A 24,651-nucleotide genomic window follows, 5' to 3' on the forward strand; every position below is an offset into this window, starting at 1 on the left:
TCTCCAGTAGATACTGTCATCTCTCTACCACTAATACTGGTACCGAAGAAATCCTTCCAACCTTCTCAAAATGCCTGTTAGCCAGCTTCAGAAATCCCGTCTCCAACAACCAGATGTGAGGTCTCCGTTATTGCGGAACGACATAGGTCAAGATGGCTCCCCTATCTCGGCCCAAGCAATGACCACAAAGCCAAACCCATTAGTAGATTTTAAGCAGCACCAGGCCGTCCTCCCTCTAGAACGGCAAAGCGAGAAAGTTGTCCAAGACCTTATCAATGCCGCTATTGGCTGTATCACATATCTTCGGTACTTTCTCCTGCTTCAAACCCAATGTCTCACGACAAAAAGACTAACAAGCCGCATCCCAGAGGCCTAATCCCAGAAAAAAGCTTTTGCGACATGAGCTATGGCGGAGGGTCCAACGAACCCCAACCTCAAACTCAATCCGGAGTTGCCAGCCAAGAATCCGACAAGACCGCGAAAAAGAAAGAGACAGGAACCCGAGTAAAGCATATCCAGCGTGGATTCTCCATTGAGGCTGATACCTTACTTGACTTGATTGTATGAAAGTGGGAAAACTCGACCCCAAAATAGGAATGCTGACCTTGGTTGTATTTATATAGGAAAGCGGTATCTTTGAGGCTTTGAGCAAAGGGTACCTTAAAGCCTTCCAACTAGCCGTTTTTCTGGACATCGATCATCCAGAAGTTATTCAAGAAGCATACACATTCTCTATCAACTACCACAGAAAAGAATTCGGGAAATCGATAGATATCAAAGACATAACTCTAAGTACAACTGTGCAAAATGGTGCTACCCATGACCAATCAGCTGAACTGTTGAATTTCGCTCAAATCAACCGGTCTGTGAGAGCCTTGATTCGCCGGTTGATTGTCATAACTCAAAATTTAGACTTGCTACCTGGTAAACCCCTCCCAGAACATCCCACCAACCCATTCTAATTCGATGCAATTAGAAAATCGATACCTTACTATCAGACTGTACCATACGTCTGATACACCAGAGGACTGGGCACCGCCCATGTTCACACAGTCAACCGGTAAACCCCTTCGGTTCGACGGCGATATCTCTAGCAAATTAAGTGATGAGATTTTCGGAACTATGGGAACAGGGCTACATACGTGAGGATATCGAACTCTCTAGCCCCCAAACCAAGCTAAATCAGCCTAGAGTACAGGTTCGGGTTACTTCAGGGAAACGGACCTTTTCAGAAGCCCGGGCGGATACGAGTGATTCCGATGGAGGGACCGCGCATCTACCGAAGCGGCACTGCTACGGTGGATCCGTCTCTGCACATGATTTCATACAATTCGCACCACCTCGCGGCCACCTTCCATACATAGGAAGGACAACCCACCTCTCTTCCCAAAATAGCTTTTATAGAAAGCGGAATGGCATCACAGATAGTCCTATGTTGACGTCAAGTGAGAAGGATAAGGTTGTTGATGGCTCCTCGTTTGAAACTCTTACCGTAGGGACTGCATATACAGGCCAATTTAACACGCAAGCTCTTGAAAGCATTTGCCCACCTACTAAAGATCAAAGTCCACAAAAGCAAGACACGCCGCCAATTCTTGAACTATGTCGGTCATCATCGGTGGTCCCCGCGTTGCGGCTAGGGGAGCTTAAAATAGAGGAGCTATCAAAAACGGCCCAAGAAAGTGATCGATCCGAAATGTACAAGCAGCAAGCCGGGAATAATCAAATCAAGTGTGAATGTGGCGGGGAGGCCGAAAACATGGATTCTGTATTCTTTCTGCCTCCTAAACCCCCGATCTTTGATAAGTCTAAAGCTAACAATACTCGGGCTTCCGAATATTCAGATTCAATGCGATCTATGTGACAAGTGGCAACATTGCGAATGCTATGGGTTTGTTGGGGATAGCGATTCCCGAATAGGCAACATACACGTGTGTTACACATGCTTGCTTGGGAAGAACGAACCCCGTCTTCTTAAGGAAATGAAATCATTCACGATCGCTCGAAGGATTGTCTGGTGCCTGATGCGAAGTACTCTTGGGAAAACATTTCACGATATTATAAAAACTCTGGGTATTGAGAATACAACGAACCCCCACTAACTTGATCCACTTACAGCAGTCCCGCTGACAAGATAATATAATGATAGGGATTGAATCGTTAGAACAATCAGTTGTAACAGGAATTCTCTCAGTACTCACCGAAAAAAATTACATCTGGGTTTTTAACCCTAGAAAGATTGCGACTAAAAGATCACCAAATAAATACAGAATAGTTGAGTCAGGCGAAGCATTAAAATCAATGGAAGAAAATCTTCTCGATCCCCTTGTCAACATTAGCCACCACGTGAGTATCAGCTGCTTCACAACCTCTTTCTCTTTATTTTTCTACCATAAATCTTTTTATAGATGGCGGAGAAACCTTGAGTTCACGGGCGTCAACGACTGATATGCGACTTCTTCAAGTATGACCTATCGGACACCCCCCAAAAAACTAATTTGCTTCCAGAGTCGACCCGTGAAAAGCATGGGTCAGCACCGCTTCTATTTGGGCGAACAGCAGATACAGACGGGATCCGGGGAGAAGATGGAGGAGAACCTGTTGTTGTTGAGACACCTAGGTCGGTTATTAAAACCAGTGACATGGTAAATCATCTTAAAGCTGGGAATTGGTCATAATGTGGTATATTGCTTTTAATTTTAATACGCTGTTGCTTACATGGCGGTCTTTTTCTGCTCTGTTGTTTCCTTCATCCGGCATATGCATCCTGATCCTGTTCGATGCGTTGAACTCGTTGGATTTTCTGCGCTCAGCAGGACGGCTGTCTCGGCTGTTGAGCGCCAGAACTGCTGCTTCCTCTGACGTATGTCTCTTCCCCGTCGCAAAACTAAATTATAAACTGATACACCATGTTGAATTGCCCCCTTCTTCCCTAAACACTCCCAAACACCACCGATTTTCTTTTCGTCAAAACCCCCCCCAACAGCTGCGCCTAATAGACTTCTATTTTCAATGATATAATCCGATCTTAATTTGCATACGATGTCATCAAGCGGTCTCCGAACGTCTCTACGGACGCGGAGATGGTTCTCTTCTCTCCCCCCAATAGAATGGCTGAGTCTTCGACTGCAAGAAGCCCTGATAGGAGCTCTCCGACAAGGACCTATCCCTCAGCATGTCGCTTTTGTTATGGATGGGAATCGGCGGTTTGCACGCCAAAGCCACATTGAAACAACGGAAGGGCATAACCTCGGCTTCGAAGCACTGGCAAAGGTAATATACCCTGCAAATATTCTATCCTGTCTAGGTACGATTATTGACCATAAATTAAATCTGATTATCTAGATACTGGAGATTTGCTACAAGGCTGGCGTTAAGGTTGTTACAATCTACGCGTTCTCGATCGAAAACTTCAAACGGTCTAAATATGAAGTTGACGCCTTGATGGACATTGCCAAAATCAAACTATCCCAGCTTTCGCAGCACGGTGATCTCCTCGACCGCTACGGCGCTAAAATTCGCATATTAGGGCATCGGTCGCTGGTTAACCAAGAGGTTTTGGATGCGATTGACCGTGCGACCGAGCTCACCAAACATAACAATAAGTATAATCATGAACCACCAGATCTATATCTTTCGCTCTGATTCTAATCTATCTAATCCAATCAAGGGCTATTCTCAATGTTTGTTTTCCCTACACCTCGCGCGACGAGATCACATCTGCGATCCAGTCAATAGTTGCACTTGCTGCGCCGCCGCGACCGCACAGGCAGAATTTGGAAACGTTGGCCGAAGAAAAACCTGAGATATCCGATGCGATACCCGAAAATATCTCACAGAGTAGATCTGAATCCCCAGCTTCAAACACAACTTCAGCGTCGACCGTAGTCAGCGGTTCCCCACACACTTCGTCAGTGCCACTCAGGGAACATATCGATTTTGCCGGGGTTCGTCATCGTGATATACTCGATTTAGAAGATATCAGTGAGCAGACAGTAACAGAGCACTTGTTCACTGCCGACAATCCTCCGCTAGACCTTTTGATCCGAACATCAGGTGTTGAACGTTTGTCCGATTTTATGCTCTGGCAAGCGCACCAGGACACAGATATAGAGTTTGTGGACTGCATGTGGCCCGAGTTTGATGTTTGGCACTTTCTGCCCATCCTCCTTGGGTGGGGTTTAAAAAGAAAGAGGTTTTTACGAGAGGTCAAACTAGAAGAAGAGCGGAAATATAACAGAAATGGGAATTGGATGAAAGGTTGGGAACCTGAAGAGTATACTCATACAAAGAAAGCACTTTAAGCACTTGAAGTCTACCTCGGTACCTTATACCTACGCATTCAGGATCTGTTTTACTCGAATTTGATTCTTAGCCTGTTAAATGCTTGTGTCTATCCGGATTTACTAGTCCAATAATTTTGCCGCTTGGTTTTCCAGCTCCCGCCTACAACTGCATCAGATCCCTTGGTTTCTTTACTCATGAATAATATTTTCCTAGAGGTCGCTGTCCCCCATAGCATCCATCATCTTTCCCTCAATACCAATCCCCACGCGAATCTTGTGTATAATCGTTTATGGGAACGACCATGCAGCATAAAATCGCCAGTAACCCACCCCATATACTAGTACCCCAGATCACCGTGCCACCGCTGGTCCTTTCTTGACCGACCAGCTGACTCCGATGTTGCTGAATCCGTCTCGATCGTTCATTTTCAGAGTTAACTAATGTTCCAGAACGGAGGAGTGGGGTATCTTCGCGAGTTGCGCGATAGAAAGGATGGTTCCGCAGATCGCCGTACCCCCGCTGCTGGGATTGGATGGCCCTGAAGTTGAATTCCGTGGCACGCAGTGCTTCATGGTACTCGCTTCGTCGAATGTACGACATCGCAGCGGCTGAAGTACTTACGTGGAGACCGTACGTTTGCATGTCTAATATTGAGCAAATACGCGGTGACTTAGTATCATTTCTTAAGCTCCTTCCGTGGACCGTCCCTTTTCAGAAGAAGAAAAAGAGGGGAGAAAGGAAAGGAAGAAAGGGTTTAATCATTTGAAAAATGGGGAGTTGGATAACCCACCTTGTCTGAAAAGGATTTCGGCGAGAGCCTCAGCACGCTTCTGGGCTGGGGGAGCTGGCATTGGAGGTGGCCGCTCAGTTGGTTCCATTGGGCTCGTATAGACACAAAGGGGTTCTGTCTTTAGGTCACCGTTCTCAAAATCAGCCGGATCGCTAGCCGTGTCCACTGCATTTGGGACCAACGTTGTGGAGCTATCGACGGATGTGCTCAGAATGCCTGTTTCGTGCCGGACCTGGCTATACGTATGGCCAGCTATAGAAGACAAAGGCTGGTCTGGATCTTCCACAAAATAGAGGTTTGCTTGGAAAATACTGGAGTGCCTACTAGCGCTGCAGCTGTTCTCGTCGGCGTCTTCGGAACTATAGCCATCAGAATCGTAGTGGCCATGGCCAAGCGCGGGTCTCATTGCTGGTCCCTCTGTATACCTCTGTATAACTCTATATACTGTACCTAAGTACTATATATACAGTAGGTAGGTAAGTACTTAAGTAGATATATAGCAGTGCAGTGTTGAAGGTTTGAATTTAGAGCGCGAGCGAGCATCAATATTATATTAAATTAATATATATAAGTGTATATATATATTATATTCGATTCGATTATATATTATATTCAGGACGGGCGAAACAAAAGATCGAAACGAAGCAATGCAAAGGGGATATATTAAGTAAGTATATATATCAAGTACATTGAAAGATATATATACATAAAGATGGATGCACATGCACATGCTCTGGCCATGAGATGCGTCTTGGCCTGGCCTGCATGACCTCCACATGCGGCAACACCAAACCAACGTGCAACCACCAAGCTAAACTACTTCGGGACTGTATTTTCTTAATATTCCTGTCAGGAATTAATTTCACTACGTACTACTACACATGCTACACATCCACCAGTAGTGTCTACTCAACCGCATTTTGTCTTTAGGAATGGCCAAGGCAATGCTTTTGATAGCTGCTGCCAGCGCCTCTGCTGGAGCGGCTGTCACTGCAATATTCTTAGGAAGACGCGACGGCCAATCGCAACCTGCGTCTACGATAGCCCCTCCTGGCCCTCCAACCGCAGGACCCTCCACACCTGCTCTCGCTACAACAGGAGGTCTTCAAAGTGGTTCAAAGAACATCATCGATCCAAGTGGATGGTTCTCCTATGGTAAATGGCAATCTCCCCCCCCCATTTTTTTAAAAAACAAAATAAAATAAAGTTTAAAATAAAAGGATTTTTTTTTATAAAATATAAAATATAAAATAAATAAAATGAAATACAATAAAAAGGGAGAGAGGGAAAGAGAGAGAGAGAGAGAGTATCAAGGTGATAACATATCAAGACCCTCAGCTTACATCCCGCTATAGGTGCGCCCGGGCCGACAAATGACCTTGCTCCCAGGACATCATTCATATCAGTCTATGACCGCAGAATGAGGAATCCAGCCTGGGTACGTATCAATCGATTATTATCATTATTATCAATTTTTCAACTTCAAATCTACATCCCAGAAGTTATAGAATCATTTCGACCTAACACCCCTAAATATATATCTAGGTCGCCGAGCATATCACCGCCGAGTCCCTCTCCGGTGCTAAAGGAGACCGGAAAAACAGCGTTTTTTTAGAGGACCAAGCTGTTCCAGAAAGATTCCGTGCCAAGTTGAAGGATTATTTTAGGAGTGGATATGATCGTGGTCATATGGTAAGTGAGAAAGAAAGGGAGACCCTCCCATTATCTTCCAATTGTGCCTATGGCGGCTATGCATCCTACTGAAACCATCCTGTCGAAAAGGCACCTGCTGCAGACGCAAAGTTTAACCAAAAAGCCATGGACGAAACCTTTTACTTGACGAATATGTGCCCACAAGTAGGGGAAGGGTTTAATCGAGACTGTAAGTAATCAACCCTCGACCTGCCACTATATAAGTTACCGAATGGAGTTAACGAGTTATATATATATATAGATTGGGCTCACCTGGAAGACTTTTGTCGACGCCTGACTGCAAAATATCAATCGATCCGTGTCATCACAGGTCCCCTCTATCTACCAAAACTTGACAGCGATGGTAAGTATCGTGTTTCGTATGAAGTCATTGGCTCACCGCCGAATGTTGCTGTCCCGACACACTTTTACAAAATCATTCTAGCGGAATCTGGACCTGCTCCTAGCCCAACGACATCCGTGGCAGTGGGTGCATTTGTTCTTCCCAATTCACCAATTGACAACAAGACACCACTTGCTGAATTTTCTGTCCCCGTGGAAATGATTGAGAAGGCTAGCGGACTGGATTTCTTGTCTCTAGTTCCAACTGAGCGGCGGCGGTCCCTTTGCCGGGAGGTGGATTGCAGTATCCTAGTACGAGAGTTCCCAAAAAGGCCACCCAAAGCCGTGGGTAGTAAATGATATATACGCTAGAATCTTAAGCAAAGCAACAGAATTGGAAAGACGTGCAAATGTGGCTATTCTTATATGGGATTCTTTGGATATTTATATTTATGTACAATACCCTTGCTCAGGACGAACGGCAATCACGAGACAACATGGGCTTCAAAGGTCCATGAACTCATACAGACGCGCACCGATAAACTGCTTTCAGGATTTCGAAAAGATAGCTTTGACCTTTTCAATCTCCCCATAAGAGCCCATGAATATCCCAGATCTGTCATGAATATGGGTTGGGACCACTTCAAGCATTCTTTTCATGTTACTGTCAACAGCTTGCCCACCAGCTATAACCCAGAAGCGATGCAATTAGCCAATAAATTTCATAAAATCGAGAGCATGAATGGGAACCAAGGAGCGGGAAGGAAAGGAAGGAAGGAAGGAAGGGAAAGGCCTAAAAAGTCGGGGGAGGGTGGAGTTACCATTTTCCATCACCATTGCCATTGGAGCACATTCGTACAAAATTCTCAACTTGCCCTTCGGGCTCTTCTTGTCGGCGGGGTATGCAAACATTCCACCATAGCACAGAGTCCGATAAGCGTCGGCAACCATGGAGCCGATATACCGGGACGAATAGGGCTTAGCACCCTTCTCGGTAGGATATTTGATACTATCAAAGTATTTCTTGCAAGCTTCGTCCCAATAAAGACTATTCCCTTCGTTCACAGAGTAGATCGATCGTGTCTCAGGCATTCTCATCTATACCAGGGACTAGGTTAGTGGGTTTGCATACGTTTACCAACGATTGTAAGCCACTCACGTTCGGATGGGTGAGGATGAACTCTCCAAGGGCGTTGTCTAACGTGAAACCATTGACACTACCCCCCTTCATGGTGAGAACCAAGTTTGCGGACGCGCCATACATGGTAAACCCAGCGGCAACCAGCTCTGTTCCCGGTAAGAGAACATCATCGGCATGGCCTTCGGCGTGGTCATCCAATTTGAAAATCCCAAAGATGGTGCCCACCGAGACACCAGCATCAAGATTTGAGGACCCATCAATTGGATCACAGACAACAGCATACTTGCCGGAGCCCTGGAAAACCAGGGCTTGCTCCTCTTCTTCGGAAACAAGGACCTTCACTTTCCCGGAACTCCTCATACTGTTGACGAATATTTCATTTCCGATGACGTCGAGTTTCTTCTGCTCGTCTCCGGTCTTGTTTTCCGAACCGGCCAAACCCACAAGGTTAATCAATGTTGCCCTCCGGATGTAGTAGCTGAGGAAGTGTTAGCTGCTGGGCCGCATTTAGCAAATTTGAAGAACGCCAGAGGGGATGGCTTACGAAATGCTCTTGAAGGAGAATTGTAGAGCGTGGCATAGGAGTCTATTCTCGAATTAAAAGAGTTAAAACCACATACGATGCATATGATCGGTCACCACTTTTCTGGCCGGTATGTGTATACTAGCCGCTATGTAATGTATTTATGATGAGCTTACGTGAAATCTCCCGTTGCTGTTAAACCTAGCGCATGTTGGGTTTCCGTAAGATATCTAGTGAGAGTGACGATATCGGTTTGGATTTCACTATGGACCTTCCAACCGCTTCCGTTTTGGTCCATTTTGTTTTGTTTTTTAAAAATAAAAAAAATGTATGAAAGCTGATAGTGCCGCTAGTATGGGTATAGGTATTAAGTGTTATATTATGTTTTCATAGGTCTCAATAGAGTGTATGATGTTTACCGAACTGGAGGAAGTGGGAGAAAGTTTGAGGCAAGAAAGGTTTATAAATTACAAGCAGTCGAATCAAAAAAAAAGGGAGGGTAACCGAAGTTAAAATATATACTAGGTCTGGGAGGTATCGATAGGTATATATATACTGTTATATACACTGAAGTATATATAGATATACGGGTGTATATATATAGGAGGTAGATATCGCTCGGAAGGAAAAAGAGACAGGCAATTAAGTACTTACATATACTTACGCGCGGATAGGTGCTTTTTAAAGAGGTAGATAGGTAAGTACGTAAGAATTGCTGGAAAAGTCAGCCCTGCACCTGAGCAAATAGTGCCTGCCTCTCTTCGGGTCGCAAGCCTGGGTTGACCTTGATCTTTGATCGCACATCCCGATGACAAGCGGGATTTAGAAGGGTCTTGTTATCGGAAGCTTCCCGAGAGGCGGATAGACCACAGGCGAAAAGTTGGTGAAAAGTTGGTGACTGACCACTCTCGGCCACTGTCGGGTGGACAATAGTTAGCGGATAAATGGCGCCTTTGGGTTCTAATTGTCCGGGTCTGCGGGGTGGGGACGACGATTTCGATTTAAAGATAAACAACTATGTCTGTCTGCGAATCATTTAAGTTATTCAAGATGTTCTAAAGGCTGGAATTAAATCATGTATTAGCAAGTAATAAGAAGTATTTACTTACTTGGTGCTTGTGCTTGTGCTTGTGCTTCTGCTTTTGCGGTGGAAGAGACGGAACCAATTTTCCCGCGGCGCCGGCTTGTGGATTTTATCCGGCACGTGCCAGAAATCCCCATTTTCCTGTCATGTGTTGCGTGTTGCACAGGACCTCGTGTTGTCTGGTCTCGTGTGTTGTCCGGTACCAACGGGTGACGTAATGTGCACCCATCGATCTTTCCGATGTGTTGTGTTGCAAACAACTCTTCATGCTGACCGTACGCCAAGACCAAGACCAACCACCACAAAGAAAATTTAAATTTTAAAATTAAAAAAAAAAAAAATTTTTGTACTTCTTCCTTACTCAAGAAGTAAGTAAATAGCTACTTAAGTACTTAAGTAATTGTTGTTTTCATTCTTTTCTCCTCACACCTTTCACATCCTCATCCTCATCCTCATCCTCATCCTCATCCTCATCATCGTCGTCATCATCACTATTCCACCTCGAGGCACGTCTTTTCCAGGTAAATCATAATCACAATCCAATCCAATCCAATAAATTGCTTTCCCCATATGTTTCTCATGATGACTCCAACACCGATACACATAACTAGAGTCTTTGACCTCTTTAATTGAGGAATGAAACTCAACGTGCGCACGTCAGTCTGATCATTATTTTTCAATCTGCTTTTATTCTCCGCCGCTCGACCACATTGTTCTTTGGCCTGAGAGTATTTTAAAGCTAACTCTCCAACTAGATACTAAGCAGATAGTGAACCGACTCTTACGAATGTATCCAACACCCAATATAAGGTAAGACGTGCTGCGCGACCCTCACATTCCCGTTTATATACTCCAACCTCAAGTGATGACTTTTTGAAATAACAACTATACGCAAATGGAAATTACCGTCCAAGTTCTCTCAAGAATAATGCGGATTTAAAATGGCTAAATTCTGACAATGTTCTGTTTCTGTTAACTCTCATAAGCTGGCCAAGGCGGCCTAGGACTGTTATGGGTGAATACATCATGCTAACTATATCCTGTGGTTGCATGAAATCTAGGACTAGGCCTGCTATTCTATCAGGAGGGATGGTCTGGGGCACTTGAAATTATATTCTCGCCTTTACCGGCTTTTCAATAACTCAGCTCAAATGGCCTTCAACGACCCAACCCCGCCGTTCTCCATGGGCATGACACCACCCCATACGGAAGAACATGTTTTCCCCGGGTGATTCACGGTTCCTTAGGTATGTTCCGACTACCTCTATGTACCCTTTCCTGGAAGCCAAAATGATGAATCTGCACTGGGCACCGATATCCTTATGGATTATCATGAGCCGAAACGCAATTACATGGCAGGCCTAGAAAACCTCGCCGACTGAATAAATGCTTCGATGTTGCGATGGCATATTTGAAACTGTGGTAGCCTAGTGAAATCGAAGCCTTGGAGCTAACATATTGGCCGTAGATCATTAGGACTATCACGCGGTTTAGGGAATGCAGTTATGCAGTCATGAGTAAATAGGTAAGGTGCACCCCAAGCTCCAAATATCCACCCCCCCAGAGTTCACCTGATGAAGTTTTGATGACGAGTCTTATTCGGGTTTCCGATGACGAGAATATCAACCAATTTACCATTCATGCAAAGCCTGATAGAGGAACTATATCATCCCGTTTGATATCATTAAATCTTTGTGCGTGGCATCACGACTAACAGGATCCTTAAGCTGTTAGAATACTCGCCGATCGCGACGGCCTCATTCACCCGAGTATCGAAATCGACATATCTACGAACACTCCGTTATTCGAGTAAGCGTGATTCCCATACACTGTCCTTGCTTTTCTATCCCCTATGATGATATTCCAATTCAAACAAATGACAAGCATATGTCCGAGCCCGCCTGTGGCGTTGGCGATATGAATTATGACTGAGCACATAATACACAAGTTAGAATGATTATACTTGGTGCCGTTTTTGTGAACATTCCAGCCTGCTAACAGGGCCGAATAGTTACATAACAAACACGCAAATGCCTCTTCACAGTTCTCATAGATATTACGAGGTATGCTTATATATGTAATCCCAATGATATACCCTTTGAACCGCTGCTACCTGATGACCCTTTTATTTTTTTTTCTCACGACGGTCAACATAGTTGATCCCATATCGGGGCCAACGTTGATGAGAATGACCCATGACCGGGTTCGAATCTGAAAATACCCACCAAGCAGAGCACCATAACCCGTAACCGACCAAATACAAATCAGAAAAACAGGTGGCTGACTGTCGATTAAAAGATACATAGTTATATTAGGGCTGAAAATCCTGAGGAAGAAGATTCAAAGATTAGCCTTCCATGATTGGGGGATATTTTCTCTCAGAACTAGCGCCAGCCCACCCGCTTCTCACGACCCTGAAACAACAACCTCGTATTCAAAGGGGAGGAAAAGAGTATTGGTTTCAAAGGATCTATCCGTATTGATGGTACGTGGTTCGCCAAAATACGAGGTTTCCATGGGCTCTGCTGGATTGGTTGCTTTAACATACGCCTTGAAGACTTGGATAATCGAATATCAGTTTTGGGACATGCCTGTAGTATATTATATGTACATTGATGAACAAGACATGAAACCTTGCCAATTGGCGCTGAGCTGCCCACGTTGTCAGCCTTATCCAACATCTTTTGACACCTACAACACAACAGAAGGTTGTGGCTGCTTTAACCTCCCTTGAACCTCACATTAATTAGTATATATGAGACATCCTTGGAAAAAAGTAGTGCTATTGTATCCGGATCACGACCGCCATTTATGTGCTTGGTTATCACATAATCGGGGTGCTCGCATAGATTGCTTTTGACGGGGCAACAATTACGCCGGCAGCTTTTGCGAATTGGCTTTCGTTCACGGAAAACTGATAGGCACGTTGCGCTGCTGCTTCGCGAGCAAGAACCTCTGATTCCGATATATTTTCGCAATAATACTCTCGGTGGTTGACACGGACAATGCAACTATAACCGCCATTACATTGAAGAACTTCGTAGTGTGGGTCTGGCCACCTTCGACGACGACAGAGACCTGGGAAAGAGGATATGGGTTTAGCATGTATCCATGAGATATCGGCGACGTTTGTCTTTCGATGAGAAAATTGATCTTCAATGGCTCCATACGATTTCCCTGTAAACGTGTAGGAACATCTCCAATCCGAGGCCAAGTACATACTTGAGAGGTATAAAATATAATACATTGCTGCGAGCTTCGAGCGGTACCCGGTCACTCCCTTCAGTCGTCAGATCTCTAACTGTTATAGAGGTATTCGATTGGTACGCCGCTATATTCCACCGGATCTGATTGGTATCGGACTGGAAAGGTTTGATGCAAAGCTGATGGGGGCCTAAGCAAACAGAATAGCTTCGCAGTTAGCCATATGAATACCAGGTTTACGTTGATGTAGTAGACAACTACCAGTAAAAGGATGCACCTCAAGCGATGGTGGGATGGTCTTTCGAATGAGAGAGTGGGTGAAATTGAGGGAGAGGAGGGACAATTGCTAGTCAGTTCCTCTTAGAGGGTCGAATGGAGATATATGCGTTATGTGTGTGAATGCGAGAAATCGCTTTCAGTTTATGAAACGGAAGGAATATATCCTGTGTCAATACGGCTAGGGAAGAACAACCACTCATTTATTCTTCTTATTCCTCTTCCTCCTCCTCCTCTTCTGGTTTATTTTATTTTTATTTTTATTTTTATTTTTATTTTATTTTAATTTTTGCCTCTCTCTCTGTTTCCCTCACTTTCTCTTTGTGCTTAAGTTTGCCCCCAAACGAGGGCTTGGGAATAGTGCAGACAGTATGCATGCGCATGCATGCATGCATGTATGGATGTTATGTTTGTTTGTATGTATGTACTTAGGTATGCGTGTGTATGTAACATCTTGAGCGTGACTTCGTTAAGCCGCGAAGCTGCATTGAAAGCTATACAAATAATCTGCTGGCATTAGTTGATGCACTTGGGAGTGGTCGCAGTCGAATACGGGAGTAATTTATCGGAACGATCTAAAGGTAATCCCGTAATACCCATTGAAGGGGGCTTGAGTTTGAGATAACCCGATGTCTGGGTAGCCCGAGCATGTCTATTCCGACGTAGCCGTCTGCATTGGCTTCTCTGTTAATTGGTGCTAGCTCAATCAAATTTTTGGTAAGCCTTATCTCCTCCACATGGCACGACACGGTTTCCAATAACCACGAGATTGAGAGAGACAGATCCGCCAAAAAAAAGGAAGGAGGAGGAGGAGGAGGAGGAGGAGGAGGAGGAAGAAGAAACGAAACTATGGGAAAGCTTGAGGAGTAGGTAAACGGCGTGTATATTCATCATTGATCTAGTTCATCTCGTCAACGGGTTGGGCGATAAGATATGAAGTTCGAAAAACGGGCCGCCGAAACATGAGCGGCAGGCTGCTTGCTTCCAGTATACATATTGCATGTTTGCATCTCCCTGGTGCATGAGTGAGACGAATGATGTGCATGGTGCTTGATCAGGGAATACTGGCAGGCAGTGGCTGCTAGTCTACGGTTATGCACGATGAGTTGGCAGAACATGAAGCCTGTCTGCAAGGGAGAAGGGTTAATTGACCGTTTGAAAGCAATGGTTTGCTTCTTAGCTGCACTGTACTCAAAGGGAACAAATACCTAAAAGATATAGAATCGAGATGTGTCAATGTAATGCGAAAACCGAGGAGAAGGTTCGCTAGGACCGGCATCCCCGCCGTTAAAACACGGGTTTTAGTTCATGAGCTCAGAAGCATTGCAGAACCGATCAATCCTTTCGTCGGGAATACGAAGGCTCAAGTTATGCCAGTACTAATAAAGCACTGTCAATGCACGGGTAAAAGTAACCCTCTCTTCTCGGTATCTGAAAAACAAAGGGGTGGCCGCTAGAGAGGTGGGTGGTGACATGACATGCTGGCCGTCAGAAGAAGCTCTCTTAAAGCTGTTCATGCAGTGGATGGCGCCATATTGGCCTCAACTTGACATTGCCGCAGCGGTAAGATGGGAATATCGTAGGATCTTGGTTGATGAGAAGGGGGGAGGGAAAAAAAAAGGGGGGGAGAAGCGGGGAAGATCGAACATTGCATGTGGTCCGGCTTGTTTGCAATCATGACACGCAGTCTTTGTTTCAAGAAGGAACAAGCAAGACATGTCGAGGAGCTACGGCTTAATGTCTTTTGACGGTAAAATTTACGGGATGGCAATCAGGTGTATTCCTATGGAAAACTCCCTCCACAAAGCTGAGGGATGTCTATTTCTATTTCTTGAAATATAGGTGTCTCAAGGGAGAGAAAGGGAAGGTTACATAAAAGGCTATCAAAAAGTAAGAGAGGAGGGACAGGCTCGAATAAAGTTGCCCGCTATCCCTCTCGTGATCCGACGAACACCATTAAATACATTGCAATCATAATAATAATAGGCGAAGACCGACTAACAGACACGCGCCTAGAACCGATTTACTGACCACCTCTGAGACGCAACACCAAGTGGAGGGTAGACTCCTTCTGGATATTGTAATCAGAGAGAGTTCGGCCATCTTCAAGCTGCTTACCAGCGAAGATAAGACGTTGCTGGTCTGGAGGAATACCCTCTTTGTCCTGAATCTTGGCTTTAACGTTGTCGATAGTATCTGAAGATTCAACTTCCAAAGTAATTGTCTTGCCGGTGAGGGTCTTTACAAAAATCTGCATACCACCACGAAGACGAAGGACCAAGTGAAGGGTAGACTCCTTCTGGATATTGTAGTCGGAGAGGGTTCGGCCGTCTTCCAGCTGCTTACCGGCGAAGATAAGACGTTGCTGATCTGGTGGAATGCCCTCCTTATCTTGAATCTTGGCCTTGACGTTGTCGATGGTATCCGACGACTCTACCTCGAGGGTTATGGTCTTGCCGGTAAGGGTCTTGACGAAAATTTGCATACCGCCACGAAGACGGAGAACGAGATGAAGAGTGGATTCCTTTTGGATGTTATAGTCGGACAGTGTGCGACCGTCCTCCAACTGCTTACCAGCGAAAATCAATCGCTGTTGATCTGGTGGGATACCCTCCTTGTCCTGGATTTTGGCCTTGACGTTGTCGATGGTGTCGGAAGACTCGACCTCAAGGGTGATGGTCTTTCCGGTCAAAGTCTTGACAAAGATCTGCATACCACCACGTAGACGTAGGACAAGATGTAGAGTAGATTCTTTTTGAATGTTGTAATCGGAAAGAGTTCTGGGAGGGAAGGATAAATAACGCGTTAGTTTTTGGTGTCGTCGGTTGAGGGCAAACGGAGGAGGAGAGTTAGCTTTACCTTCCGTCTTCGAGCTGCTTTCCAGCAAAGATCAAACGCTGTTGATCTGGTGGAATGCCTTCCTTGTCTTGGATCTTGGCCTTGACATTATCGATAGTGTCAGAGGATTCAACCTCTAGGGTGATGGTCTTTCCGGTGACTGTGGTTGGCAAGCAAGTTAGCGAGGTTGGCATATCGGGGGTTTGGGGGGCGGGTGGCGGGTGGGAGGAGGGAACATACGGGTTTTGACGAAGATCTGCATCTTGATCTGGTTCTTAGATGGAAGATAGGCTTCTTTAAGGGGGAGGATAAGAAGATGAAGGTGAAGTAGGCAGATTCTTGGAGGCAAGCAAGCAAGAAATAGGAGATAGTTTTACAGGGTGGTGGAGCTGTGAGGTGTCTTGAAGATGGGGAGGAAGAAGGAAGGGAGGAGGAGGAGAGCTTAAATAGCACAGACAGGATGGGGATCGGGGCTGAGCTTGCTTGTTCTCAGCAACACAAGCTTTCCGTGACAAAGAAAACGAAGGGTGTGGAAGGCACCGGAACGTGACTTGGCTGACTTTTGAGTCATGACGTCCGACTTACATTTATGTACATGTACATACACAAGGCAGCCTGGATGACTCCGACGGTAGTATGGAGTACTTCCAGATCCCTGTTTGGCAAGTATTAGGATCCATCCTGGGCTGCAGCTGGCGAGGCGCTAGGCATGCATCTAATGCCTGGTTGTTTCTTGGCGTGTACTGCTGAGTAGGTATCGAATCATACATATCTGTATCTGTATTTTATTATAGAGAAGTAGGACATATAATACATGAACGGATGAACAGACGGACTCCGAAAAACAAAAGGGAACATCAATAAAGGATCCAAAGGTGGGTATTATAGGCATGTGCGTGTACTTAGGTGTATACGGGGTAACCGGCCAAGTCAAAATGATATCACGTCGCGCCTAGGCCTATGCCTCGTTCACAAACACCGCCGCCAGCCCCATTCCTGTTCCGATACACATACTAGTAACTCCAATTTTCTTGCCTGTCCTCTTCAGCTCCGGTAGCAATGTCGCGATTTGCCTCGCACCGGTGCATCCTAACGGATGCCCAAATGCAATAGCCCCTCCCTTGGGGTTGATCTTGTTTTGATCCAATCCGAGCTCGTTAGCACACCACAAGCACTGCGAAGCGAATGCCTCATTGATTTCGTAGATATCAACATCATCCTTGCTGATGCCGGTCTTCTCCAAAACCTTGGGAATAGCCTTCCATGGGCCAACCCCCATCAAAAGTGGTGGAACTCCAGCGACAGCCGCTGTGACGTACTTGCCCGAGATCTTAAGGCCAAGTTGCTCAGCCTTGGAGCGCTTCATCAATAATACGGCAGCAGCGCCGTCCGAAACCTGAGAGGCATTACCGGCATGGATAGATCCATCCTTCGCGAAGGCTGGTCGGATCTTGCCGAGGGATTCGGCGGTCATTCCGGGGCGGATACCATCATCCTTAGCCACTACGATCTGCTTAGTCTCGCCAGTCTTTGGATCCTCGAAGGACACAGTGAGAGGGACGATTTCTTCATCAAAGAGACCGGCTTTCTGGGCGCTCTCGGCCTTTTGGAAGGATTCAGCGGCAAATTTGTCTTGTGAAGCCCTGCTAACACCCCTGTCTTTGGCCATAGCTTCCGAGAGCTGACCCATTGGGACTTTGCAGTTGGCTGCCTCGACATTCCCGTCCAACAATGGAGAGAATTCGGAAACTGCACCTGGTCTGTGAAACCGACTCGAGTTAGATATATAGGCGCGTGAAGTAGGCTGCTATGGGGTACATTTCAAGGGCACCGTACCCGTAATTCTGCGACATGCTTTCGCAACCAGCACCGATACCGATATCAATCATACCAGCTTTGATTTGGTTGGCGATGTCGACGACTGCTTGAAGACCGCTCGAACATTGTCTGTTGAGTGATCTAACGGCGGTTGAAACTGGGAAACCGGCAACAATGGCGGCTGCCCGGAACTCGGTAGCACCGGCACCAGGAGCAAGAACGTTGCCGACGGCGATGTCCTCGACTAACTCTGGGTTGATACCCTATATGTTTTAGAGGAGAGAAGTAGTTAGATTCATTGCATCCGATTTAGAATGGTGGCCGGTGGGAGGATCGATAAAAGCAATCCGGACGTACCGATTTTTGGATCACACCCCTCAAAACACCAGCAAGAAGGTCAGCCCCAGCCGTGTCCTTGAATCCACCCTTACCACCCTTGGTGAGGGCCGTTCTTAGTGCCGAAACTATGACAATCTAAAATTTTGAATAATTAATAAGCAGTGCACCGGACCAACTTTCAAATAAACCGACCCATGGATCCCGGTGGGTTGTACATACATCATCGGGGTTTTTTGCAAGCAAGGCATCGCGAGCATTGGATGGGACACCAGAGATCTGGTTCGAGAGTTGGGACAGACGCTGGGCTGGAAAACGAGTTATCCGTCAGCAAATTAATCAAGTTAACCATATATATACCTAAGTAGGTATGCATATGTATATGTCGGTCGTGATGTCACACATACCGGCCATTTTTTATAATATCAAGATCGAAGTATAATGTAATGTAATATAATACGTAAAGTGATTATAAGTAAGGGCTCAAGGAGGAGGTATCTATCGGAGGGAGAATATAGGAATGAGTAGTACTTTTTAAGGACTTGATAATTTCACATGTCAGCGATGCAATTTCCATGCAGAGACATGCGAGCTGACCAAAGGAAGCAAGCGCATGCACCGGCTAACGTACCTAATTAACCCCAGACTTTTCGAAGGCCTGGTTTTCGACTAATCGGCGTTAGCATATGCGGTCCCGAGCCGAGGCACATGCTTGCCTTCGAGTCAAATTAGCCCCGAACATCGTTTGCATTTGCATTTGCATTTGCGTTTGCATTTGCGTTTGCATTTGCGTTTGCATTTGCGTTTGCATTTGCAGTGTAGTCGCATCAACTTACATAGTACATACGTCCATACGGAGACTAGTACCAGCTGGCTAAGGAAGGGGGAAAGGATATTAATCTCTTCGTCATGGGTCACTTTAATTTCCTATACTTGCCGACAGACCCTCCTGTCGCCAGGTCATTGACCTCCGAAGTATCTCGTCCGTCGGAAGAACTCGAAGTCGTCACAACTGCGATCTCAATCCTGGAAAATGGCAATTCTTCTTCCAGCACGATTCGCGCTACCCTCGAAAGCTCTCGAGGCCGGGCACTAGCAGCACCCAATGAGCCGCAGGACCACCTGAAAGTACAGCTGCAAGGTTCCACAGCGGATTTGGAGACCGTTTGGACTGCCCTGTACTGGTACTTCCAGTATACGAGCGATGTGGCAGTCGGGGTACCCAAAGGCAGACCTGTTCCGGAACGATGCGTGGAACTTATTCTCGAGTCGGATGCGCCCAGTCGTCCTTCGGAACTCGCTGCCCGACTAGAGCGTCTTGGGCTCGTGGATATTCAAATACAAGCGGAGAAACAAGTGCATCTGGTTTTCGCCAATGTCTTCTGGCAATTGTCCCCGGAGCTTTTTTTGTCGAGCCTCAATGCCCACCGGTATCTCCCTGCTAAACCACTCCGGTACACTCTTTCAAATGGCGCCATACGTCATCCGAACCGACCCCGACCCCCCCCTCAACGGCTTCCCTTCTACACTCGTCATTGTATATCGGACAAAGTGAACTCGGTTTTCAAACTCAGGCCTGTTGACATGTCCGACCTCGATTTGATCCACAAATGGATGAATAACACGAGAGTTTCCGAATTCTGGGGCGAACAAGGCCCAATCGAGCACCAGAAGAAATTCTTAGAAACGTGTCTTGCCAGCAAACATTCTTTCACCGCCATCGGGAGCTGGAACGATCTAGACGCGGAAGGTAACCTTACAGGCTGGAAAGATGCTTGCTTCTTCGATATATACTGGGTGAAGGAAGATCATCTCGCCCGTTATGCAAATAGCGTACAAGACTGGGATAGAGGTGTTCATCTTCTAGTGGGAGAGGATTGGGCTAGGGGAAGGTCCACCGCGTGGCTTGATTCCATAGTTCACTGTAGGCTGCTAATATAATCAAACCACTGAGACCTTGGAGCTATTGGTGCTAATCCGTATATCTAGTTATGTTTCTTTCCGACCCCAGGACCCAGTCCATCTATTTGGAACCTAGAGTGGACAACGAGTTGTAGGTGGCTACTCTTATTTCATCTAACCAGAACTCATTCTAAACGCTAATACCAATTCTGCAATAGGTTCATCCGGTTATTAACTCGTTATGGGTTTTATAAAGTCAAGGACTTCGCATTCCCCCATAAACAAGCAGCTTTGATGAAGCTTGACCGTGATCATTGGAAAGGTTGCCGTTAGATAAGGAAGTACCTATTTAGTATTCATGGACACCAACTAGAGTTGCGAATGGCTGTTCATTCCCAACCGATCCAAAAGTTTCGGGCTCAGGCTGGTATCACAAACCAGACCAGCCCGCCTCCCAACAATGTAGATATATAGAAGTAGGTAAATATGCTCAAACCGTCCTCATCCCAAAGGGCCAAAATACAAGAAACTAAGTAAAGGAATTCTCCCACGTACTATCTGTACAGCAATTAAATGCATATTATGCATGGTGCTGGATAATTAACTTAATAGTAAACTTAGGAGTTGAGGTTTTATATCAACTTAATCGACATGGAGATTCAAAAAGTTTACAGGGGGAGTCAGCACCGACAACAGCAGCAGCAAAAAGAATATAAAAAGATAAAAATATAAACGCCGCCAATTTAGGTAATTAGCCGTATAATATACTCAAATCAGTTGTTCTCTTAAACCGAGGCTAGTTCAATGCCTTCTATAGACGAGGATTAGTTAGAATCCAATTCCAGACTTCTTTCCCATCAACAAATAGCTTGTATTTTAGTACTGCTTGTCCGGGGCTTGTAGAGTCGATTTCAACTGCTCCAAATTTGGAATTTCCATCAGGTACATATCTGTATGATATTTTAGTAAGAGGATTACAAGATGATGGAGTGCAGACAATGGGGTATGTCATACTTTATGAGAACATCTTCATTGTCCCTTTGCTTGTATGTTCTGATGGGAAGATAAAATTGGCTCAGAGGAGAACATGAGAATTCATGTACGGTTGCGGACGCTGGGTAGCGCGAGTTTGGAGGAGGCGGAAATCTAGAGACCTGTGTCAATACCATAGCCATAGCCTAAGGGGTACTGTAAATTAAACGGGCGGCGTACGCTGTGGCTGCAAATTCGTGCCTGTCACCCGATAAGACCACGACTCCAGCACCCTTTACCGACCACGCGGCTTCTAGTATTTTAGAACGTTCCCATTGGAAACCACGCCATGTATCATTTCCGTTAACTTGCCAATTCTTGGTCAACGGGACGCTGCTAACAATAAATTTCCACTGAATGTCCTTATCGGACCTACGGAGCCACTCAAGAAGCTCATGTAACTGTCCCGCACCCAACATTGTTTTTTCTGGGCCATCCGCAACTCCATTTGGGGATCTATAGCGTCGGGTGTCAAGCAAGAAGAACGACGCAGGCCCCCAATTGAAAGTGTAATAAGTCGAGTTTTCTCTAACGGGAGGGGGGTTGACTTGATGCTGGTACGATTTAAAAGGGTCAACTGCCGCTGCGTAAAGACCGCTGTCGCCTTTGTCCCAGTCATTTGCAATTTCATGATCCTAGCACCTCATCAAAACTTGCCACGATTACGTGTATATTGGTATTCGTAGACAGCACCTACATCGTAGACGTGGATCCAAGGAAGGTGATCTCCAACGGCTGGCCAATCCTCAGATGAATATATCTGACGGTAGTTCATTCTGTATGATTCAATATCGTTCCCGGGACGCATTGGGACCTGCAGAGTGGAAGGTTGTAAGAAAATATCACTAAGGGAAAAATTAGGTGTAGGTTGTCATATGTCTTACATCAATATAGATGAAATCCCCCAAGAAAAGCATAAACTGCGCCTTGAGTTCCGGGAGAAGGTTTCCGAGGACCTTGAAACCAGGGATGTGCAATGGATGTGCAAACGGATTATAAGGAACCCGCTGCTTTATGCATGATGTCTATAATACTATTAGCATGATCTAGTTTCCAAAGTATATCAGAAACATACCGATAAAAAAGTGAATTTTCCCTTAGTGCCCTGTTTTGGGGCAGTTGTAAAGCTTCCCGAATGGTTTCCTGTCGTTAAATATTGATATTTTGTCCCGGGTTTAAGACCAGGAATAGTCACAGAGACTGTATAGTCAGTTTCTTCTGTAAACTCTCCAACCTGGAGAGTATTCCACCGTAAAGGAGTTGCCACAGGGCCATAATGGGTCTGCTCTCTCCAAGATACAACATACACCGGAGAATGCTTGACATATTCTGAGCTGCTTGGTTCTCTAACAAGAATCCGCGCTGAGTGGTCAGATACCCAACCGGTTCTTGCGAACGAGAGATCGTGTCCTTTATGATAATTTGGCAAAGTATATGTTGCATCATACACAGCAACAAAACAAAGAGCATTGATCAGGAATGAGACGAGGGTGAGAAAAGGGTTATCTGTCAAACTGGGGCTCCCAATCAACAAGGTCTTCCAAGGGCCTGTCTTCTGGCGAGTAGATACTTTGACTTTCTTGGCTTCAATGACTATGCCGTTTGACGCTTTGGGATCCCGGTTATCTTTAGAGGTTGGGTGTCCTTGTTTTGATCGAATAGTCACATCGGACTCGGATTTCGTTATAAATTGGGGTTTCGACAAAGTAAGAGCGAGATAAACAGGTAGGAAAATCGCAAAAGAAGGCCCTAGTACTTTAGGTATCCACTACCACTCCAAAGCTCGTTATTAGGGATATTTATGCTGTTTTTGAGTACCAACGAGTGGGATTTATTTTAGGCTTGGGGTCTAGCCAACCCAACAGTTGTAATGCAATAACCGTGATCTTTTGGAGGAAGAATAAAGTCCATATCTAAGAGGGACTTACTGGGCCAGGAATCTGAATTGAGAGGGGAAGTCAGTTACGAAACAAGGCCAACATATATTTCCGAGCGATACGGGCTATAGGACGGGCGAGTCGGGTAAGTATGGGAATCAAGTGTCACTCACCCATCTCAAAAATACGTAAGCAAAAGTCCTTATGGCGAGGGTGGCAGTCACAGCTAATTTCTCGCAGATAGAATGTGGGATCGGCCCCAGATCTAATACTTGAAGGCTCTCAAACGCGCTGGGCATTTTGATGTATCATCAATGTCGCCGTGGTGGTTGTTTCGAGAGGCTGCAGAATTATGCAGAATCGACTTTGCTAGCTAGGGAGACGGATGCATATGCATATGGCCTTAAGCTTGCCTAGATCCTTTTCGGTTGGGGTGTGTTGTTGGTGTTGTTGTCGATGGATGATGTGCGTTTCGTCTCCAACGTGACGTAAATCCATGACATCAAATAAGCTGATCTAATCTAGTTCATCTAATCTAGATTACAAAGACCAGATTAGATTAGATTAGATCGGATTATGTGGATTAGATTAGATCCTGCATTTAACAGGACAGGTCGGGGACATAGCACTTGCTGGCAGCATCCCACCACCGGAAGCTCAAGATGGGCCCGAAACGTTCTGGTGCATCCTCCGCCTCTTCCGCCCCCCTCCCACCTCTCTCAATCGATCCTACCGCCGTTCTCAGCGATGCTATATCTTTCTCTGGTACTTATCCGGTCACAATTGGTGCGAACTCCGTTCTGCACCCTCGCTGCAAGCTCAACTCTACCGAAGGTCCTATAGTTATCGGATCCAACTGTATTATCAGCGAAAGGACACAGTTGATCGCGCCTGATATCGATGGCCTCGTTCTCGGGAATTATGTTCACGTGGAGGTGAACTGTCACATACAAGCTGCAAGAATCGGCGACGCCACTTCTATTGAGGTCGGAACCAAACTCGGCAAGGGTAGCTGTATTGGTGATGTAAGGTCTCCTATCTAACTAACTACGTTAAGGACCGGCGTGGAGCTATTGCTTACTTTATCTCATTTCAATTGTTTTTTTTCTTTCTAAATTCGAACAGAATTGCACGCTTTCCCCGCTGTCCACCATCCGCGATGTCGATGTTCTCCCTGCATTTACGGTTGTCTACGGCGAAAACCAACGAAGGGTGGATGCCTCTGCCACGGCTGTCGCCCGCAATGAGACCATGCTAGCTCACATAGATTGCCTGAAAAAACTCATTCCCAATAAATCGGAGAAGTATACTAGATAGACATTTTCGCTCAGATCGGCCTCAGGTTGGACTGGTTGGACCTGGACGGCCTAAGCAGCAGACAAACACCTAGCCCTAGCGATTGATATTTAGATTTTCTCATGAAAGGTGTAGGGTTCTGATGAATAGAACCCGAGTGTCCGAGCGATTCATCAACCGTGCTTGATGACCACAGACCTCGGACTGTCCAGG

The 24,651-nt window shown here is 45.8% G+C and overlaps 13 protein-coding genes across 13 annotated transcripts; 5 read left to right on the forward strand and 8 right to left on the reverse strand.

Moving 5' to 3' along the window:
- Window positions 1-70: 70 nt before the first annotated feature.
- On the forward strand, window positions 71-1,864 carry AOL_s00078g29 (uncharacterized protein; the record flags this gene model as incomplete). The annotated part of the gene is made up of 5 exons (XM_011123292.1): window positions 71-306; window positions 369-561; window positions 624-924; window positions 977-1,142; window positions 1,192-1,864. 5 exons carry the CDS (start codon window positions 71-73, stop codon window positions 1,862-1,864), a joined length of 1,569 nt encoding a protein of 522 aa, XP_011121594.1.
- Window positions 1,865-3,042: 1,178 nt separating this feature from the next.
- AOL_s00078g30 (uncharacterized protein) lies at window positions 3,043-4,304 on the forward strand (the record flags this gene model as incomplete). Its single annotated transcript, XM_011123293.1, has 3 exons — window positions 3,043-3,273; window positions 3,346-3,605; window positions 3,671-4,304. The coding sequence occupies 3 exons, from the start codon at window positions 3,043-3,045 to the stop codon at window positions 4,302-4,304; spliced, it is 1,125 nt and encodes a 374-aa protein (XP_011121595.1).
- Window positions 4,305-4,536: 232 nt separating this feature from the next.
- On the reverse strand, window positions 4,537-4,929 carry AOL_s00078g31 (uncharacterized protein; the record flags this gene model as incomplete). Its single annotated transcript, XM_011123294.1, has 1 exon — window positions 4,537-4,929. The coding sequence occupies one exon, from the start codon at window positions 4,927-4,929 to the stop codon at window positions 4,537-4,539; it is 393 nt and encodes a 130-aa protein (XP_011121596.1).
- Window positions 4,930-5,045: 116 nt separating this feature from the next.
- On the reverse strand, window positions 5,046-5,483 carry AOL_s00078g32 (uncharacterized protein; the record flags this gene model as incomplete). The annotated part of the gene is made up of 1 exon (XM_011123295.1): window positions 5,046-5,483. One exon carries the CDS (start codon window positions 5,481-5,483, stop codon window positions 5,046-5,048), a length of 438 nt encoding a protein of 145 aa, XP_011121597.1.
- Window positions 5,484-6,009: 526 nt separating this feature from the next.
- On the forward strand, window positions 6,010-7,471 carry AOL_s00078g33 (uncharacterized protein; the record flags this gene model as incomplete). Its single annotated transcript, XM_011123296.1, has 5 exons — window positions 6,010-6,232; window positions 6,433-6,515; window positions 6,623-6,769; window positions 6,860-6,959; window positions 7,032-7,471. 5 exons carry the CDS (start codon window positions 6,010-6,012, stop codon window positions 7,469-7,471), a joined length of 993 nt encoding a protein of 330 aa, XP_011121598.1.
- Window positions 7,472-7,660: 189 nt separating this feature from the next.
- On the reverse strand, window positions 7,661-9,073 carry AOL_s00078g34 (uncharacterized protein; the record flags this gene model as incomplete). Its single annotated transcript, XM_011123297.1, has 5 exons — window positions 7,661-7,797; window positions 7,933-8,209; window positions 8,271-8,730; window positions 8,797-8,838; window positions 8,952-9,073. 5 exons carry the CDS (start codon window positions 9,071-9,073, stop codon window positions 7,661-7,663), a joined length of 1,038 nt encoding a protein of 345 aa, XP_011121599.1.
- Window positions 9,074-9,499: 426 nt separating this feature from the next.
- AOL_s00078g35 (uncharacterized protein) lies at window positions 9,500-9,996 on the reverse strand (the record flags this gene model as incomplete). Its single annotated transcript, XM_011123298.1, has 2 exons — window positions 9,500-9,690; window positions 9,885-9,996. 2 exons carry the CDS (start codon window positions 9,994-9,996, stop codon window positions 9,500-9,502), a joined length of 303 nt encoding a protein of 100 aa, XP_011121600.1.
- A 2,687-nt stretch (window positions 9,997-12,683) lies between these two features.
- Window positions 12,684-13,079, reverse strand: AOL_s00078g36 (uncharacterized protein; the record flags this gene model as incomplete). The annotated part of the gene is made up of 1 exon (XM_011123299.1): window positions 12,684-13,079. One exon carries the CDS (start codon window positions 13,077-13,079, stop codon window positions 12,684-12,686), a length of 396 nt encoding a protein of 131 aa, XP_011121601.1.
- A 2,283-nt stretch (window positions 13,080-15,362) lies between these two features.
- Window positions 15,363-16,439, reverse strand: AOL_s00078g37 (uncharacterized protein; the record flags this gene model as incomplete). Its single annotated transcript, XM_011123300.1, has 3 exons — window positions 15,363-16,119; window positions 16,199-16,337; window positions 16,418-16,439. The coding sequence occupies 3 exons, from the start codon at window positions 16,437-16,439 to the stop codon at window positions 15,363-15,365; spliced, it is 918 nt and encodes a 305-aa protein (XP_011121602.1).
- A 696-nt stretch (window positions 16,440-17,135) lies between these two features.
- AOL_s00078g38 (uncharacterized protein) lies at window positions 17,136-18,745 on the reverse strand (the record flags this gene model as incomplete). Its single annotated transcript, XM_011123301.1, has 5 exons — window positions 17,136-17,937; window positions 18,014-18,258; window positions 18,353-18,469; window positions 18,554-18,639; window positions 18,739-18,745. The coding sequence occupies 5 exons, from the start codon at window positions 18,743-18,745 to the stop codon at window positions 17,136-17,138; spliced, it is 1,257 nt and encodes a 418-aa protein (XP_011121603.1).
- A 495-nt stretch (window positions 18,746-19,240) lies between these two features.
- Window positions 19,241-20,566, forward strand: AOL_s00078g39 (uncharacterized protein; the record flags this gene model as incomplete). Its single annotated transcript, XM_011123302.1, has 3 exons — window positions 19,241-20,255; window positions 20,321-20,384; window positions 20,452-20,566. 3 exons carry the CDS (start codon window positions 19,241-19,243, stop codon window positions 20,564-20,566), a joined length of 1,194 nt encoding a protein of 397 aa, XP_011121604.1.
- A 478-nt stretch (window positions 20,567-21,044) lies between these two features.
- On the reverse strand, window positions 21,045-23,441 carry AOL_s00078g40 (uncharacterized protein; the record flags this gene model as incomplete). Its single annotated transcript, XM_011123303.1, has 7 exons — window positions 21,045-21,183; window positions 21,248-21,379; window positions 21,446-21,900; window positions 21,963-22,079; window positions 22,150-22,290; window positions 22,341-23,033; window positions 23,316-23,441. The coding sequence occupies 7 exons, from the start codon at window positions 23,439-23,441 to the stop codon at window positions 21,045-21,047; spliced, it is 1,803 nt and encodes a 600-aa protein (XP_011121605.1).
- Window positions 23,442-23,804: 363 nt separating this feature from the next.
- Window positions 23,805-24,459, forward strand: AOL_s00078g41 (uncharacterized protein; the record flags this gene model as incomplete). The annotated part of the gene is made up of 2 exons (XM_011123304.1): window positions 23,805-24,167; window positions 24,268-24,459. The coding sequence occupies 2 exons, from the start codon at window positions 23,805-23,807 to the stop codon at window positions 24,457-24,459; spliced, it is 555 nt and encodes a 184-aa protein (XP_011121606.1).
- Between the last annotated feature and the right edge of the window lie 192 nt (window positions 24,460-24,651).

Source organism: Orbilia oligospora (assembly GCF_000225545.1).
Source record: "Orbilia oligospora ATCC 24927 unplaced genomic scaffold scaffold00078, whole genome shotgun sequence".
Taxonomy (NCBI): Eukaryota; Fungi; Ascomycota; class Orbiliomycetes; order Orbiliales; family Orbiliaceae; genus Orbilia; species Orbilia oligospora.